The sequence below is a fragment of the Emydura macquarii genome, unplaced genomic scaffold (genome assembly GCF_026122565.2).
Source record: "Emydura macquarii macquarii isolate MOO-44397 ecotype Brisbane River unplaced genomic scaffold, CSIRO-AGI_Emac_v2 contig_2417, whole genome shotgun sequence".
Taxonomy (NCBI): Eukaryota; Metazoa; Chordata; order Testudines; family Chelidae; genus Emydura; species Emydura macquarii.
The window spans coordinates 485,833-502,011 of NW_027132554.1; the positions used below are offsets into that span (position 1 = coordinate 485,833).

The window sequence follows — 16,179 nt, forward strand, 5'->3', positions numbered from 1 at the left end:
GCCAACACCACATCACGGCTCCCGTGCCCCACGTCTGTGCCCACCTGCCTCAGTGCTTCCCCCAATCTCCTGCTCCACTCGGGAGGCGAGGAAGAGTCACGTTCCTCCCATGAAGGTCTCACTCAGGCGACGCCCCTGACAGATGCCAGCAGGGGAGGTGAGAGGGCCTGGGAAAGCTGTAAGGTGGGTCGGGAATTTCCCACCGCAACTGTTTTTTGATGGAAAACTGGGTTTTTGATAAAACAATATTTTTTGGTGAAGAGTGCCTGCTTTCCATCCAAAAACTGAAATGTGTCAATTGTGAAATGCCACTGTAGTGCCTCAGGGGAGCTGTAGTTCAGGTGCCAGAATACAAAAACCAGGGGTCGCCAGATGAAATTACCAGGCAGCAGATTTAATGCAAACAAGAGGAAGTACTTGTCACACAATGCACAATTAACCTGTGGAACTCATTGCCATGGGATATTGCGAAGGCCAAAAGCATAAGTGGGCTGAAAAAAAGACCTGGATAAGTTCCTGGAGGATAGGTCCATCAGGGCTATTGGTCAAGATGATTAGGGATGCAACCCCATGCTCGGGGTGTCCCTAAATCATGATTGCCAGAAGCCGGGAGGGGAAGACGGGGGTGGATCTATCCAGAATCGCCCTGTTATCTACCCTCTCCCTGAAGCTTTGGCATGAGCCACGGTCGGAGACAAGACACTGGGCAATATGGCCTATGGTCTGACCCAGTATGGCAGCTCTTATGTTTACACCTCATCATGCTTCAGTTCTCTTCTACAGGCCAGGTTCCTCAGCCAGACCTCATTTCCCTTGATGCACTGCGTTGCAGGGAGATCCGTGGTGCATCATGGGAGTTGTAGTCCAGCCAGGGAGTCTTGCTTATAGAGGACAATGGGAGCTTCAGGCACATGAACTACAACCCCCATGAGGCACTGCAGCACCATCCCAGAATCAAAATATTTCGGTTCTCGGTTTGTTGCTGAAAATTCAAAATTTCCTATGAAAAATTTTGACAAAAGCAATTTCCCCCTCACTTTTGTTGAAATTTGCACAGGCACCCATCCCCCATTTCCTAATCAACTCGTCAGGAGTTTGACTGTTGGGAGATCGACCAAAGTGGGGAACTGGCTTGGTCTGCAATTTTGACTGGAGTTTGCGATCCTGCTGGGGTCTCGGTGCCGGGATTCTGGGATATCAGGGGAGATTTGTATTAGGCTCCCTGCTCTGTCTCCAGAGTTGGCCCAAATGCAGCCATGGCGCTCAGCAGTGGGATCCCTGGTGCATCAGGAGACGAGAAAAAAAACATGTCTCCAAATGACCCCTGATCAGAGCAGGTAGAACAACCCAAAAGAGGAACTGTGAATAAAAAGGGGGCCAGCCACTGGGTTGCTGCTATTTGTGGATTGTATTTTTTACTATTCAAATACCTTGAGGGGAGGGAAGGGGGACTCTTGGGGGTTCCTGGAAACATGTCACTGATTTCAACACAAACCTTTGTCCTGTAAAGTGCATCATTTGCTATTCCAGGTTTGCCATTCTCCCAGTTAAAGTCTCGGTCGGCCAGTCAGGGAGCAGCAGAAAACAGCCTGCCATTCAGGTGACTGATCGCACAGCGCCAACAGCCAAGAGGAGCCGGGGAGACCGAAGGCATGTGCACCAGATATTCGGCACTTGCTCCCGAAAAGCAAATGGCTTTGGAGAGCACCGTTGCTTTGCAAACCAAAAGGACTGGGGGTTGCAATGATTAATTCAGCCAGCGCGACCCCCTGGCCCCCCCCAGGCAAAGGGATGCGTCCAAGTGCAACAAAGGACGCTGCTAGACGCTAGCTGTGATCTAGGTACACGATCAACCGAGTACTCACCGAGTACTCACTGCCGGCCCGAGAGAACCCCGCAAGATCTCAGCTGACCTGGCCAGAACTCCCTGTGGCGCACTGGCTCATGGCTTCCCACCCGTGGGGCCTGACTCCTGGGGACTCACTGCCAAGTTTCAGGGGACTGCCCTCACTCCCTCCCTTTCTTTACACCTATTCTTCTGCTGTAACGGGGTGTGTGTGTGTGTGTGTGTCAGGATGGGAAGGATTGAGATGCCCAGCTGGAGTTCATCTGACCAGGCGCAGCAGCGCCCGGGGCGTGAGCGGTCTAACAGGGCCCCCGTGAGCCATCCCTCTCATTGGGGGAGGAGAAAGGAGCTCTACCCCAGCCACGGAAGAACGGATAGGTCTGGTCAGAGCCGGTGGCAGCCCCCACTTCCCCCGGCCCCGGTGACAGCTGAGCGTGGAGCCGGGACACAGCACCCCCCCTGCTAGCAAATTCAAGGCCCTGCCATGCGGCGTGTTACAAACCTTGCAGACTGACGTTATCAGGATCCTGCAGATTATCAAACAACGGAGAGTAATCCCCATAGAACTCCGAATAAGCCCCACCTTCATCGCCCCGCACGGAGCCCACAGAGGAAGCCGAGCGCAGGGACGCCTGTGACTGAGCCAGGTTGGAGCAGGCCACGAGGTTGCCGAGCTCCACCTCCGGCTTCTCGGGTGCCTCCACGTCAGGATGGGGCTCCCCGTTGGCCTCAGGCTTCAGGCCCACCTGGGGAGCCGGTGGCTGCAGGGCATCCTTCTTGGACTCCTTCATGTCTGGAAGGAGAAGGGAGCCGGTGAGGTTTGCATGGCACAGGTACAGGGGGAAAGTCCCCCAGGGAACAGCTCTCCTAGGGCATTTCACTCACTCTCCAGCAGGAAAACAGCAGCTTGGTTTCCTTAGAGACACCAGCTGGGACTGGCTGTGTTGCCTTCACTAGCCACCAAGATACCAAGGACCAGGCATGGTGGGGAGGAAGGGCTCTTCTATAATACCCTACAACCCCAGCACATTAGGATCCCACCGTAGCAGTTCAGGGAATGCCCTGGTATAATGAGCACCCCAATTCCCCTCTCAGTGCTGGCCAGGGCAGGGACAGGCCCTGCCACACCCTAGCAATATTTCACACTGATACAGGGCCTTTCATCTCCCAGGATCCCAAAGTGCTTTGCAAGCCTCACACTGAAGAACAAGCCACAGCACCAAAATGCAGCCACTGCTGGGGTGGAGCGTGGCAAGCAATGAGCATGCATCGTTCCACGCTACATTTGGAGACGGTGCCTCTGCCTTCAGCCCAAGGGCACGCCTCTGCTCTCAGGCAAACAGCAATGGATCCCTAAGGCCCATGCAAAGCAGAGAGGAGCAAAGGTTGCAGTCAAGATGTGTGTATGAAAAAGCATCAGTCAAATCAGCTGTGAGAAGCACCTGTCACAGCTGCATTAACATGATGCTGGTGTCTCTTGCTGCGGCTGGCTTGGTGCAACAAATGCATCTCTTGTACTTCCCCCTGCACCCCACAGCTCTGCCATCTCACCTCCATTCTGCCCTAAAACATTCACTACTTAGTCCAGCCCTGCCCAGCTCTACTGATGCAGTTCTGTAGGCTTCCCCTGGGCAGAGACTGCCAGCAACGGATCCATGCTCAGCGCGGAGACGTAGCAAACTCGGTTGCTTAAATGTAAGGCCGCTAACTCAGGGCATCCCCACCTCCCCACATGCCCGCACACCTGGGCACTGATGTGCATGCGCACCCCGCCCCCCTTACCAACGAAGCCGTGCACGTGCAGTGTCCTTACCGACATCGCTGTTCTCCAGGGACTGGTCCTCCTCTGAGACCTTGAGGAAAACCTCCTCCAGGGTCGTGTCCATCAGCCCAAAGCTGGTCAGCTCCAGCTCACCCAGGCTCTGCTCTAGATGCTGCAAAAACGGATCGCCTCGGGTGAGGGGAAGGAGACCACAGCAAAGAGCCAGCCCAGAAGCTCCTGGCTATTCATCAGCCTGTCCAGACCCTCCCACATGATGGTGACCTTCAGAACTGCCCCATCCCCAAATGGTCAGGCAGGGCGAATGACGAAAGGCAGGGGGTCTGATGGCTGCCCATGAGACTGCTGACAGAGACTGAACCAGGGATCTCTGGAGCTCGAGCCTTGGCCATACCAGACCCATGGCCACTGCAGATCAGGCCTGAAGTGGCAGCGGTAATGCGTCCCCCGGGGCTCGCACCAGCTGGAAGCCAGGCTCTCGGGTTGATCTGCAAACCCACCGTGAGCATCCCCTGCGCCCTGCCACTCACCACCCACCTCTGCCGGAATGCAGCCCTGGAGCGAACGCGGTGCCCACAGGGGGCGAGGGGGCTTTTGCAGGCTAAGCTCTCCGAAAGCAGAGAGCCCACAGACCCGTCCCAAGCAACCTGAGTCTGGAGAGAGCAGTGCTCCCCTCCAATGGGAAACGGAGAGGCTCCTCTGTGCTGCTGGGGTGGGGGACGCCTGGCATGGCAGTGCAGGCTCGCGGTCAGCCGGAGAAGCCGCACAGTAAGTGAGGGCACAGGGAGCTAGGAGAATTAGAGCATGCAGGCAGACTATCCTGAGGGGCACGGACGCTGGGCAGGGTGAGAGCACATACTGGGAGATGCCCCCATGCAAGGGCAAGTACCACAGCGTGGGCTGGGTCTGCAAACGAGCCTACAGGAGGGAGGCACCCAAATCTCAGACTGCTTGGGAAATCCCAGCCCAACAAATAATTCAGTGCTACCCCCAGGGGCACCCCTCCGCTAACACACCAGCGAGCACCCATCCCATCCCCCCCCAGGTACCCCTCCACTAACACACCAGCGAGTGCCCATCACAGCCCCCCCTCAGGCCTCCCTACAATCAGCAGCCAGCAAACATCACACCACCGTTCTTCTACACTAAAAGCCAAGCCGCATACCGCCACATCTCTGCCCCAGGGGTGCTCCCCTGCCCTGCATCAGCACCCGCTGAGCAGCCTCCCCTCAACGTGCCATGCCCGGCATCTTGCGCAGGGGCGATACCTGGAAAAGCCTCTCAAAGCAGCCCTTCTTGACAGCCTCGCTGGGCAGGATGTAGGAGAGCTCCGTGTTGGTGTCTGAGATCAGCAGGCAGGAGGCCACATACTTCTTGATGAACTGGGAGACGCGGGGCTCAGAGCAGGGGCTGGTGGAGGAGTGGGAGGGAGGGCTGTGCGTCTGCCCCGAGTCTAGGACAGAGGAGGATGGGTCACTTCACACACCCAGCTCAACCTGGTCCAGGAGTCCTTGGATTTTACCTTCTGGGACCCAAAAGCTGATGCTGCTTTTTGGTTTTATTTTAAACTCTGCTTTTTCAGATTCTCCTGCTGCATTCCCAGCCCCAGGGAGCGCAGCCCGGCATGGACTAAGCAAACTGCCCAGCCCTGGGGGACCCCCCTGGCCTGAAAAGGGAGTTTAGCCTCCACAGCCCATTGCACAGTTTTCTTTTGGCCTCTCTGCAGATACCCCCAACATCAGGGCTGGCTCCTAGGGATGCAATATTCCACAGACACCTGTCCCCCGGGGGAGAAGTGAGATCACAGAACTTACTTCACGCAGGACACCCAGCAGTAACAACAGCCTGGGCTGGATTGAAGCCAGCATGTTACGGAGCCCCTGAGCCATCTAATCCTCAGGGAGCAGATAGCTGAGGAGAGGGGGCGGAAATGCCAAGTCACGCTGGCTCTCGGGAGCGCCAGGTGCCACTTTTCTTCGGGTGCCCACATACGGCTTTTAGGTACCTGTGAGTGGCAGCCTTTGACCTTCCTCTTTGGCCTGGTTGGTCATTTCACGGGCTTTTCATTTTGTGCAGGGCTGCTGGGAAATTCGCCACTGAAACTTTTTTCCCCCTCCCACATGGAAAATTAGGTTTGCAACTCAAAATCAAAACCGTCCACGAAAAGCAGCCCCCTCCATTGCCATGGGAAAACGGGAAGCCCCAGGCACTGGGGGGGGAGGAGGAGAGGTTCAACAGTTTTGGCCAAACAGTTTCAGGACACTGGGAGATAACCAGGACCTGCCTCCTCCTGGCCGCAAGCAAAGACAGGTCAGCCAGGAGGCATTTTGGGGCAGAGAAGGAGGGAGTGCTCCATTGATCTAAATGCTCCCGGCGCACATTAAAGGGCTTTGCTCAGTAGTTGTCAGTTTCTCCTGCCCAGAGATGGAAACCCTGGCTGCTTCGATACATGGCCTGGAACAATCAATGAGTGTCACTGTAGCATCTCTAAACCCTCTCCATCTCCCACTCCGATGGCATTGAAATAGCTTCCCAAAAGCAATAGCCCTAAGAGAGTCGCCTCACAGCCATGCCTCCCACATGGGGACGAGGGGGACTACCTTTCCTTTCCCCACCCGTGGAGGCATGCCATCATCGCCGAGGATCAGGGGATCCTTGAGGTGAGAGCCCTCTGCTTACACAGAGAACAAAAGGGAAAATCCCTAAAGATTTCACTGGAAAACAGACCCCTCCCCACCCCCAACCAGCGCTGAAAATTACAGCTGGTCGGGAATTCAGCAAAACATGTTTTCATTGGAAAAAAAGAGGCGAGCGCGTGGAGAGCGAGCGAGCACAAGTGACGGACTGTAGCTGGGTGGTGATGGTGAGGGGCATCCACATGGTTCCAGTCCTTGCACTGAATCAGGCACATCCCAGGCGAACGTCCCATGCCCAGGTCTACTGGCTGTACTGGGGGGTGTCACTCGTGTGTTTTCAAGAAAAGAAGTTGAAAATTCTTCACTTTGCCCCTCATTGGAGCAAAAACAAACGCCAAAGCCCTGACCTTTTTCACAAAAGGGGAATGCTGTTTTCTGGCCAGCCCTACTGACAGCACCTAGCGTAGCCGGGACAAAACCAGCTCAACCTCCCGTGCTGTAACGGTGCTGGAAAGGGGCTGATCCTGTCTACGTGAGCGCAGCAGCTAAGCTGTTTCCCAAAATGGACTGGAGGGGCCCATTGCTGACAGCAGTCACCTGCGTGGCTGGCTCCCTAGCGCGGGTGGGACATGCCCGGGTACAGACCTGGGCCATTCCTGGAGTCGGACTGTTTCTTGACCACCGTCAGCTTGTAGCCGTCGCCATAGGTGCTCTTGAGGAAAAGCGGGGAGCCGCAGCACTTGAGCTTGCCATGGGAGATGATGGCGATGCGGTCGCCGAGCAGGTCAGCCTCGTCCATGTGGTGCGTGGAGAGCAGGATGGTCCTTCCTGCCAGGCCAGGGACAAGCACATGGGAAGAGTGTCAGGGAGCGGCGAGGGGGGGACGCGTGGTGGATCAGCCCCTAAGGACATCCAAGCCGCACGCGCAGCACCACGGCCTCTGCTGCCAGGAGACAATGGACGCTCTACTAAGCAGTCCACAGCTGGTACTGGCTTCAGCGAGCCTGCCACATTGACAGCAGTGTACTCTGCCTCACAGAGCCATTGCATCCACGGGACTCAGAGTGCTTTGCCCAGGTGGGGGCAGTCTTACTATCCCTGTGTTACAGGTGGGGAAACTGAGGCACGGAGGAAGGGATTTGCCTCAGGTCAGTCAGTGAGAGTGTGGCAGAGGCAGGAACAGAACCCGTGAGCCCCGATTCCCAATCCTGTGCTCCAACCACACATGGCCGGTATAACCAGGACTTTTATTTGGAGCTCAGGCATAGCCATTCCCAAAATCCAGCCCTGGTTTTCCTTCTCCCTCCAAGCAAATGGCCAGGAGGAGGCAAATCTCAGGTTACTCACTGGAGTGCAGGCTTTGTTAACCCAGGGCAGGGGCAGGGAAATCCTCCTGCCAGAGGGAATGGACTCTGACAGGGATCAGAGCGGAGGCCATGCATCGTGTTGCTCACCGGGTTTGTATTTGAGGATCAGATCCCAAATAGCCCTACGGGCGTATGGGTCAACGCCGGCAGTGGGCTCATCCAAGATCACAGCCCGGGATCCACCCACAAAGGCAATGGCCACCGACAGCTTCCTCTTCATCCCTCCTGACAGGGTCTGCACCAGGGAATGCCGCTTGTTGGACAGCTCCAGGTCTTCGATCATCCTGGGGACAGATCCGACAGGGACACGTTACAGCCCAGTCACACACAGCTCTGGGCTAGAGCCTCTCCCGGCTGTTGCAGGAGCAAGGCTGGGGAGAGATGCGCACTGGGGAAGGAGACGGTCTCAGTGTTAACAACCCACTGAAGACGAATGGGGCAGTTCACACCTCCCGTAGCTACCGTTTCAGGCTCTCTGCAAACTCAGGCAGAGGCAGAGCCGGCTGAGTGTACCCAGTGTAAGGTTTTCTCTGCAACCACAAGGGTTAAAAAATTCAATTTTTTAAAATGAAAGCAAGGCTTTCATCGCCCAAGGCCAAGAGTTTCAATAGTGGCCGGGGATTTTGGGTGCCCGACGGGAGACGCCTTAAAAGGGACCCGACTTTCAGAAAGTGCTGGGAAAAAAAAATCTGAAAAAAATCAGGTCCTTTATGATGTCTCAAGTGGGGCTCCCACAGTCAGAAGCTAAATCTTTGCCCAATTCTGCACCAAGGGGTAGACTCTGGGTCCAGTCCCACAGAATCACAGAGCACTGGGGCTCTGGTCAGAGTCCAGGAGACCCGCTCGCACAAAATGGCTCAGGCCAAGACAGTGATGGCTATTTATCGCCTAGGGAGGAGTCACTGGCCGGGGCTGGTCCCTACTTGTCCATCTCCTTGCGGATCTCCTCCTCCGCCATGCTCTTGAGCTGGGAGTAGAACCAGAGGTGCTCCTCCACCGTCAGCTTATCGAAGAGCACGTTGTGCTGGGGACACATGCCCAGGTTCTTCCGGATCTCGTCCATCTCCGTCCGGATGTCGTGGCCATAGATGGTAGCAGAGCCCGAGGTTGGGGGGAAGAGGCCAGTCAGGATGGACCTGGGAAAGAAACCCGGTAGCGTCAGGGAATCCTGCCTACCTCTCCCCCACTGCTCGGCGACGTGGGGACCACCGGGCACAGCTCCACGGCATGCAGCTCCGGGAAGCGCCCTTGGGCTGCTCTGCCCTGGTTACAGTGCTGCCTGTGCTGACCAAGGCCATCGGCTCCAGAGGCAGCGTTGAGCCCCTCCAGGGCCAGCCAGTGTGTGCGTCAGCTTGTTACCGCTCCACCCTGCGGGACCTTCACAACCCCATCCCCTCCTCCCAGCCGACCCCCTCAGATCAGCCCCTCCCTTCCTCGCCACGCTCTGCATCCACGAGCCTCCCATCACGCACTAAGCACATGCCCTCCTCTTTCAGACCTCCTCCCACCCCAGCCGTGCCCGGATCAGCCCACGGACGACCCTGGGCACTGCCAAGTGCTGCTGAAGGGACCCAGACACCTACACCGAGTGGCAGCATTGCAGGGCTGGGGGCACTGTGGGGCACAAACGTACGGGTGAGGACAGAGACTGGGAGCCCCATGGGGCCAGCGATTCCGCAGCTCTGCCAGTTTCAGAGATGGTGAGAAGCTGCTGGGGCGTGAGACCTGCACATCCTCGTCCCGCTGCTGCTCCCACTCGGCTTTCTCCACGTCAGCGCCTGCTGCGGAGTGGGGGAAACAGGGGACCTCCCTCGGCCCCTGACTCACATGGTGGTGGTTTTGCCTGCCCCATTGTGCCCCAGGAAGGAAACCACTTGGTTCTCGTAGAGGTTCAGGCTCAGCTTATTCAGCGCCAGCTTCTTGTCCGTCTTGTAGACCTTGGTGAGCTTGTCCACGCACACGACTAGCGGCAGGTGGTTCGGCTCCTCCTCTATGCCACGGGTCTCCTCTGCAAGAGAGCAGGGAGGTGTTGGGCAGAGGGCCGGGACGTCTCCCAGCCCCACAGGGCGGCTCTGTCGGGGTGCACGGGCCTTTCCCCGTGTGTGCGGGGAGCCCGGGGCTGTGTCCTACCCAGCACTGACGCAGGGGCGTGCTCCCTAGGGAGACGGGGCAAAGCACCACGGGGACAAAGGAAACTGCTGGGAGGAAGTGGCTGGAGGGTCAGCTGGACCCGCAGGCTCCAGCCAGAACCGCTACGCTCAGTGCCCAACAGCTCTCTACACACCCTGCCTGATGCTGACCGGCTGTCGGCTCCAACCCCCTTCTGCCCTTACCCCCTTGTCCTGCACCTCGTCTCCTTTATCCCTCCCCCTCCCTCTCTTGCTAATGCCCTCCCAAAACGATAAAACCCCCAAAGAAAGAAACCAACCGACAAAGAGCCCTGGGGGCAGGACCTAGGGTCTGTCGGGCCCCTAGTCCCACCCTACTAAAATAAACCCCGTGGCGCACATCAGCGTAGGCCAGGCTGATTGACACCAGCTGAGGATCTGGCCCTCGCCTTGTGTCTTGCTGAGAATCCCTCCTTCCTGTCTCTCCCCCTTTCATGCCCTCTCCTGCTCCTCCAGAATTCTACTTCCTCCGCTGGCCCCATCTCCCAGAGGCTCTCCAGGAGTTTAGGAGACGGGGACGAATCGGTCCCCAGGCCTGCTCCGTGAGGTATTATTACCCTCGCTCTCGGGGAAACTGCAGCACAGGGCACAGCTACTCTGCAAAGAGAGGGGGCATTTTTCACACAGGTTTGCTGCGTGAATTCAGTGTCCGGCGGCCCTCCAGGCTTTCACTCGCCCTGCTGAGCCGAGAGAAAAGTCCAGCGGCTGTGCAGGGCCTGCGGTGCTAACCTGGAGCTCAGAACACACCGGTTTGTAGGCCCGACAGGCCCCCCAGCCGTGGGGGAGCGACAGTGCCAGAACAGAACAGAAGCCAGGTCCCCTGGATTCCAGCCCTGGGCTCTCCCCACAGGTCCCTCTCTCCCATATCTGCCCTCCCCCCCGTGGCCGCTCTTACCCAGCCTCCTGCTCTCCATGGCGCAGGCCTGATCCTCCTCCATGACGCTCAGGCGGGTGGTTCTAGACCAGGGCCAGGTCCACTCCCAGGTTTCGACCCGCCCGTTCCCGAGCCAATAGGATTTTTGGAAGGGGAAGTACCAGGGCCGGGGCAGCCCGTACATGCCTGCAAAGGGAAGGAGAGTCCAGCGGTCAGCAGTGGTTCCACGGCCCACGTCGTGCACTGGTGTGGTCAGCGGAGCTGGGACGGGACGTGCAGCCCCTGTAAGGGGCGACGCACAGAAACCCCAGGGGGCAGCTCCTGGGTGGCTGGTTAATACCCCTCCCAGCGCCCAGGAGGGCTCATGAACACAGCAACGTGCTGATCTGCTCCCACCCCTGCAGTCGCAGCCCCGCACGGGGAGGCCGTTGGAACGTCCTCCTCAGCTCCACGCCAGGAACGTCGGCCCCACCCTGCCCCTTCCCTCCCCGGGCTGCGCAGGGAGCCCCCGGGCCCGTACCTGGGTGCACGGCCTCGATGTACCACGTCAGCACGCCGTAGACCACGGCATCCACCATCAGCATCATCATGGAGAGCAGCAGGTTGAAGTCGTCGCCTTCCACCGGCGACTGGCTGAAGGTGTGCCACTGGATGCCCACGCCGGCCACCTCGTACAGCGCAAAGTACTTGGAGCCCAGCCCGAAGGCCGTGGTCGACATGAGAGACTGAGCGGGGGCAGAGGACGGGGTTAGCCCGAGAGCTGCTCACCTGAAGCCCCGTGCAGCCATCCCCTCGGCAGGTGCCGGGTGGGGGCCATGGCGGGGCAGGGAGGTGCAGAGGCCACTGGGGGGGGGGCGCTGATGGGCAGAGAGGGACGAAGGCCTTGATGGGGGCAGGGAGGGATGCACTGAAGGTATGGATGCAGGAAAGGGAGAAGGATGCAGCTGCAGGCGCCCGGGCGCAGCTGGCACTGGGATCAGGATTGGGGCCGGGGAGCGGTCTCGTCACAAGGGGCTAACCCCCGCCCTGCCCAGCTCAGTGGCGGGGAGCAGACACAGCCCAGCTCTCACAGGGTCCAGCTGGACAGCACCTGGCCACACCCCCACCCCAAACCACGCTCCCGTCAGGATGTGGCCCAGGTTAGTTGGGAACACTCCTCGGCAGGGATCCCACCCTCCTGGAGGGGAAGAGGCTCCCTACCCCCGCAGGGCCACAGAGGCATCAGCCCAAGCTTTCGGGAGACCTCAAAGCCCTTCCCCCGTACAGCCCCCTGGCCCAGCTGGGCTCTGGCTGAGCAGTGGGTGTTAGGCTGGGAACGTGCTGTCGTGAGCACCTACGTTTCTCCTGCTCTGTCCTGCTGAAGGCCACCCGCTTGGTCCCTGGGGCTCCCTATTCCAGTGACACGGGCTGGAGGCATGGCGGGGGTGTATGCGTGTCTCCCTCCTGTCCCAGTGCTGGGAGGAGCATGCATGGCAGATGGAGGGCGATGGGACGTGAGGAGCGGGCCAGGGATGGACGGAGGGAGAGAGCAGAGCTGGGGGGCCCTGTCTCCATCCATGCCCATGGAGCCACGCCTGCAGGGAGCAGCAACGGGCCGTGCCCCGGTACTCACGGCGATGCACTTCTCAAAGGCCGTGATCTTGTCGTGGGCCACTTCCTCCCGGATGGCCACGTACATGTAGGGGACGTAGCTCAGGAAGTAGATGATGCCTCCGCAGGCCGAGGCCAGTTTGGCCTTGGAATAGAGCACGGACACCAGGAAACTGGGGGGGGAGGAAAGACCGTGTGACATCCTCAGGACCATAAATAATTCCCCACAAGCCAGCCGGTCCCTGCAAATACCCGCGTCCTGCGACAGACTGACTGTGCAGGCTCCTCGCCGCCTGCCTGCCTGCCTCCCCCTTCGCACCAGTCGCTCCGCAATGCTCGAATCAGCCGGCTACTGGGAGAGGCCTGAGCTTCCGTCATTGTCCACGTCAAGCTTCGTTCTCCTCTAGTGACGCTGGTGTAAATCAGGAGGAGCTCCCTGGAAGCCAAGGGAGTTACACCAGCGTCCGGCTGTGACTAGACGGCCTGTGGCTGCGAGACGATCCCAGCCCATACCTGGGCGGGTGGGGAAAGCATTTGCTGCCCGTTGCTCTTAACCCCCTTGAATCCTGCTGCTGGTGGGGCAGAAGCAGGCAGTGCCCCCAGGGTTCAGACTGGGGTGGTGGCTCAATGACCCACTGTTGCCTTCCTGAATCAAGGGACCCAGTGTGAGCAGCATGGGGGTGACCCTGAATGGTTACATCCATGGCTCCCCTTCCTTGGGACACGGTCCCACGCTGGCGGCCCAGCTCCGTGGCTCTGCTATAAACTGAGAAATCAAACGCTGGCTCGAAATGGAATCCAGACCCGAGTCACAAATTAGCCACCCCACCCCTGCCCACCTGTAGCAGGCAGCAGCTCCGGGACCTCGCCAGGCTCAGAGACCAGGGACAGCGGCCAGGCCCCAGGCAGTGCATGTCTAGAGGGCCCCCTTGCTGTGGTATCTTGCCCCGCTGACTGCTCGACTCTTCCCTAGCTCCTGGGACCTCTCTTGCATCCCCTGCCCCACCGCTCGGGCAGCCCCGCCCCAGCCCCGGCGCTCACCAGAACATGATGGTGGACACAGCGTAGATGGCGAGGAAGAGCCAGATGATGAAGACGTCGCTGTGCATCAGGACCTTGCCGTACTTGAGGATGGCGGTGAGCGCGGTGACGGAGATGGAGAGCTGGACAAAGCCGGTGATGAACCAGGCCACCCAGTGCACTGCGTTGTTCAGGCCCATCATCTTCATCACCTGCAAGAGACAGCGCCACGCACCATCAGAGCCTGTGGCCCGCTGGGGTTGGCTCCTTAGGACAGTCCCCGCCCGGCCCGCAGCGCTTCCCCGAGGAACACAGGGGCAAGGACAAGGCATCACAGCAGGGGCATGGTTCAAAGGTTTCGGCTCTGCGCCGGCTGCCCTGGTGGGCGTGCAGGCAAAGGGGTGTAGGGAACCAGGGGATCATTCCTAAATTTCCCTATTTGTTACAGCCGGGAGTCTGCTGCCAGGGTCTCTCTTACAGGAGCGGCACCCGCCCAACAAGCAATTCCCTCAGGCCCAGATTTCCATAGTGTTGCCAGGGTTGCAGGTGGAGACTCCTGAAAGGGGCCTGGTTCCCAGCGTTCGCGGCACTTTCTGGAAACCAGGGCTCCAGAACCACTAATCCCTTTTGATTTAACCGGCATTGAACACATCATGTAAAGGAGGCAGGACACAGGCCAGATGTGCAGAGCCTGGATAATCCAGGCTCTCGTCACGGTCCCTGTCCGACCACCATACGTGGGTTCGGGAAGGAGTTTTCCCCCAGCTCAGAGTGGCAGTGGTCTTGAGGTGCGGGTGCAGCGTGGGAAGCGAATTGCTGGCTGGGAGCATCTGGGCATCATTGCCACTGCAGGGGCCTCGGACGTCAGTGCAACACAGTCCCTCTGATTCTCTGCCTGGAGTTGGCACACAGGGTCCTTGGGTCTCACATCGGCGGTCGGGTTTGGTGTGTGGATGCTGGGGACGGTTGGTGGCCTGGGTTATACAGGAAGCCAGACTAGACCATCTGGTCATCCCTTCTGGCCTTAAACGCTATGATTCACAAACTTTGTCTTCCTCTCTCTTCCTATGCACCCAGGAATCCTTAAAGGGACAGTGCTTTGCTCAGGAGTACGTCCCATGGCCCTGGCTGGTCTGTGCCACTGGTTGCTCTCAGCTTCAAGCATCACAGTCTGAGCCTGCTTCTTAAGACAAAATAAAACAAAGGCAGGTAGAAGGGGAGAGAAGCAGCGCAGGAGAGGGGAACACGCAGCTCCTGTCTCTGGCTCCCAAAGCTCAGATCTGGGAGACTCCAGGCATGGCAAGTGGACTGTGGTCCTGGAGGTCTGGCTGGGTGGCTCTTGTTTTCCTCTGGCCAGTCTTTGGAGGCCAGAGGGTTTGTTGGTTTATTATTGTGGTGGGGCTGACGGGCATCCCTTTTAGCCACCAGAGTGTTGCCAGGTTGGATCCATCCTGGCTGGCTAAGCTGGACTCTCTGGAGCGCGGGAAGGCAAATGGAGAGATTGGAAAGTGGGAGAAGAAACAGGAAACTTAGGAATGGCCAGGGCGGCTCAGTCCTGGGGTCCACCTAGCCCAGCGCCCCGTCTCCAGCTGTGGCCACCTGCATCAGAGGGAGGTGCAGAGACCTGGGGCAGCGAGGGGATCCACTGTCCCTCACCCCTACGGTTAGCGGCTGGAGCTGATGCTCCCTTGCGCTGGAGGTTCTTGATCTCCATGTAAAGGTCCATCCCTTTTCTGGACTTGCCTTGCTCTTGGCTCCATGACAAGGCAGGCGGGGGAGGAACTGATCCGCTGTGGGGGCTGGGAGGTGGCAGGACTCTTCGGTCCCCATCCAGGGGCTGCTTGGCACTCGGCCACAGCAGAGCCGGGTCCTTCGCCTTGCTCCCTCTCAGCTCAGGACGGGGAAGGCGGCCCAGCGCCCTGCTGGCCAAACCCCGAGCCACAAAGGGGTGGCAGCTTTGTCTCACCACCGGTGCCTAATTCCCGTGGGTCTCGGGGAGCCCACACACTGGCACGTCTGTGCCGCGCAAGAAGGCCCTGCTCCGTTGCTATGCCAACGCGGTGGCCTTGCCAGATGCTCGGAAAGCTCTGAAGCGCCAAGGCCTTGAGTCCAGACGAACCTGGCCGACGCTAGCTCCCCCAGCAACAGCGTCTCCCAGTGAAAGCGACCCGCCCCGTGCTGGGCAGACCAGGGGAGGGCATCCCACACCCACGGGGCCTCGGTACTGCCAATGCCAGCTGCGGAACAGCTGTAGGGCAATCTGGCTGCAAGCTGGGGGAGGCTGGCACTGGGGGGGGGGGGGTCCCAAGAGAGCAGGGGTGGCAGTAAAGTACCCCTGGCATCTCCTCCTACCACGGCCGGCTCTGGTGAGCTGCCAAATGGGAGAGAGGCAGAGCAAAGGGCCCAGGGAGAGCTTAATGCTCGTTTGATGGCCTGAACTCCAACCGAGCTCCCCTGGGGAGGGTGAAGCTGGGGTGATTGGTGAGCTAACGGCACGCAGGGAGATGGCAGGCGGCCGTCACAGAGACGAGGGAGGTGACTGACAGGAGGATTCTCTAGGGAAGGCAGCAGTCATGTTTCCCTCCCTTCAGGGACTGCAATCCAGGCAGCCGTTTCCGCCGGGGATGGAGCAGGATCTGCACAGCTCATGCTTTGCCGGGTTCTTGGTTTCTCTTGCTGATCTCACCCTCCTGCTCTCGGCAGCCGTGCGGATCACAACGCTGCTTCTCCTGCAATCGAGGCGAGGCGCAGCTGTGCGAGACAAGGCCCAGAGACCGTGTGGGGAAGCCCCACGCTTCCAGCCACGCCCTCCCGGCTTTTCAAGAGAAGCCACGCCGAGAGCGGGAGGGGAGACAGCTCACCGGGAAATGCAGGCGGGACAAAGCAGGGCCCTCAGCC

At 59.1% G+C, this 16,179-nt stretch overlaps 1 protein-coding gene across 2 annotated transcripts in view; it reads right to left on the minus strand.

The window, feature by feature from the left end:
* Positions 1 to 16,179, minus strand: part of ABCA2 (ATP binding cassette subfamily A member 2) — a 109,144-nt gene that overhangs the window by 25,725 nt on the left and 67,240 nt on the right. The window contains exons 17-27 of one of the 2 annotated variants that reach the window (XM_067561446.1): positions 13,303 to 13,493; positions 12,284 to 12,434; positions 11,192 to 11,396; positions 10,693 to 10,857; positions 9,457 to 9,637; positions 8,553 to 8,765; positions 7,717 to 7,913; positions 6,908 to 7,090; positions 4,895 to 5,079; positions 3,660 to 3,780; positions 2,349 to 2,639 (exon numbers count right to left, since the gene is read on the minus strand). In XM_067561446.1, coding sequence (XP_067417547.1) covers positions 2,349 to 2,639; positions 3,660 to 3,780; positions 4,895 to 5,079; positions 6,908 to 7,090; positions 7,717 to 7,913; positions 8,553 to 8,765; positions 9,457 to 9,637; positions 10,693 to 10,857; positions 11,192 to 11,396; positions 12,284 to 12,434; positions 13,303 to 13,493 — 2,083 coding nt within the window. The remainder of the gene's footprint in view (positions 1 to 2,348; positions 2,640 to 3,659; positions 3,781 to 4,894; positions 5,080 to 6,907; positions 7,091 to 7,716; positions 7,914 to 8,552; positions 8,766 to 9,456; positions 9,638 to 10,692; positions 10,858 to 11,191; positions 11,397 to 12,283; positions 12,435 to 13,302; positions 13,494 to 16,179) is intronic. The other variant, XM_067561445.1, reaches the window with a different exon arrangement.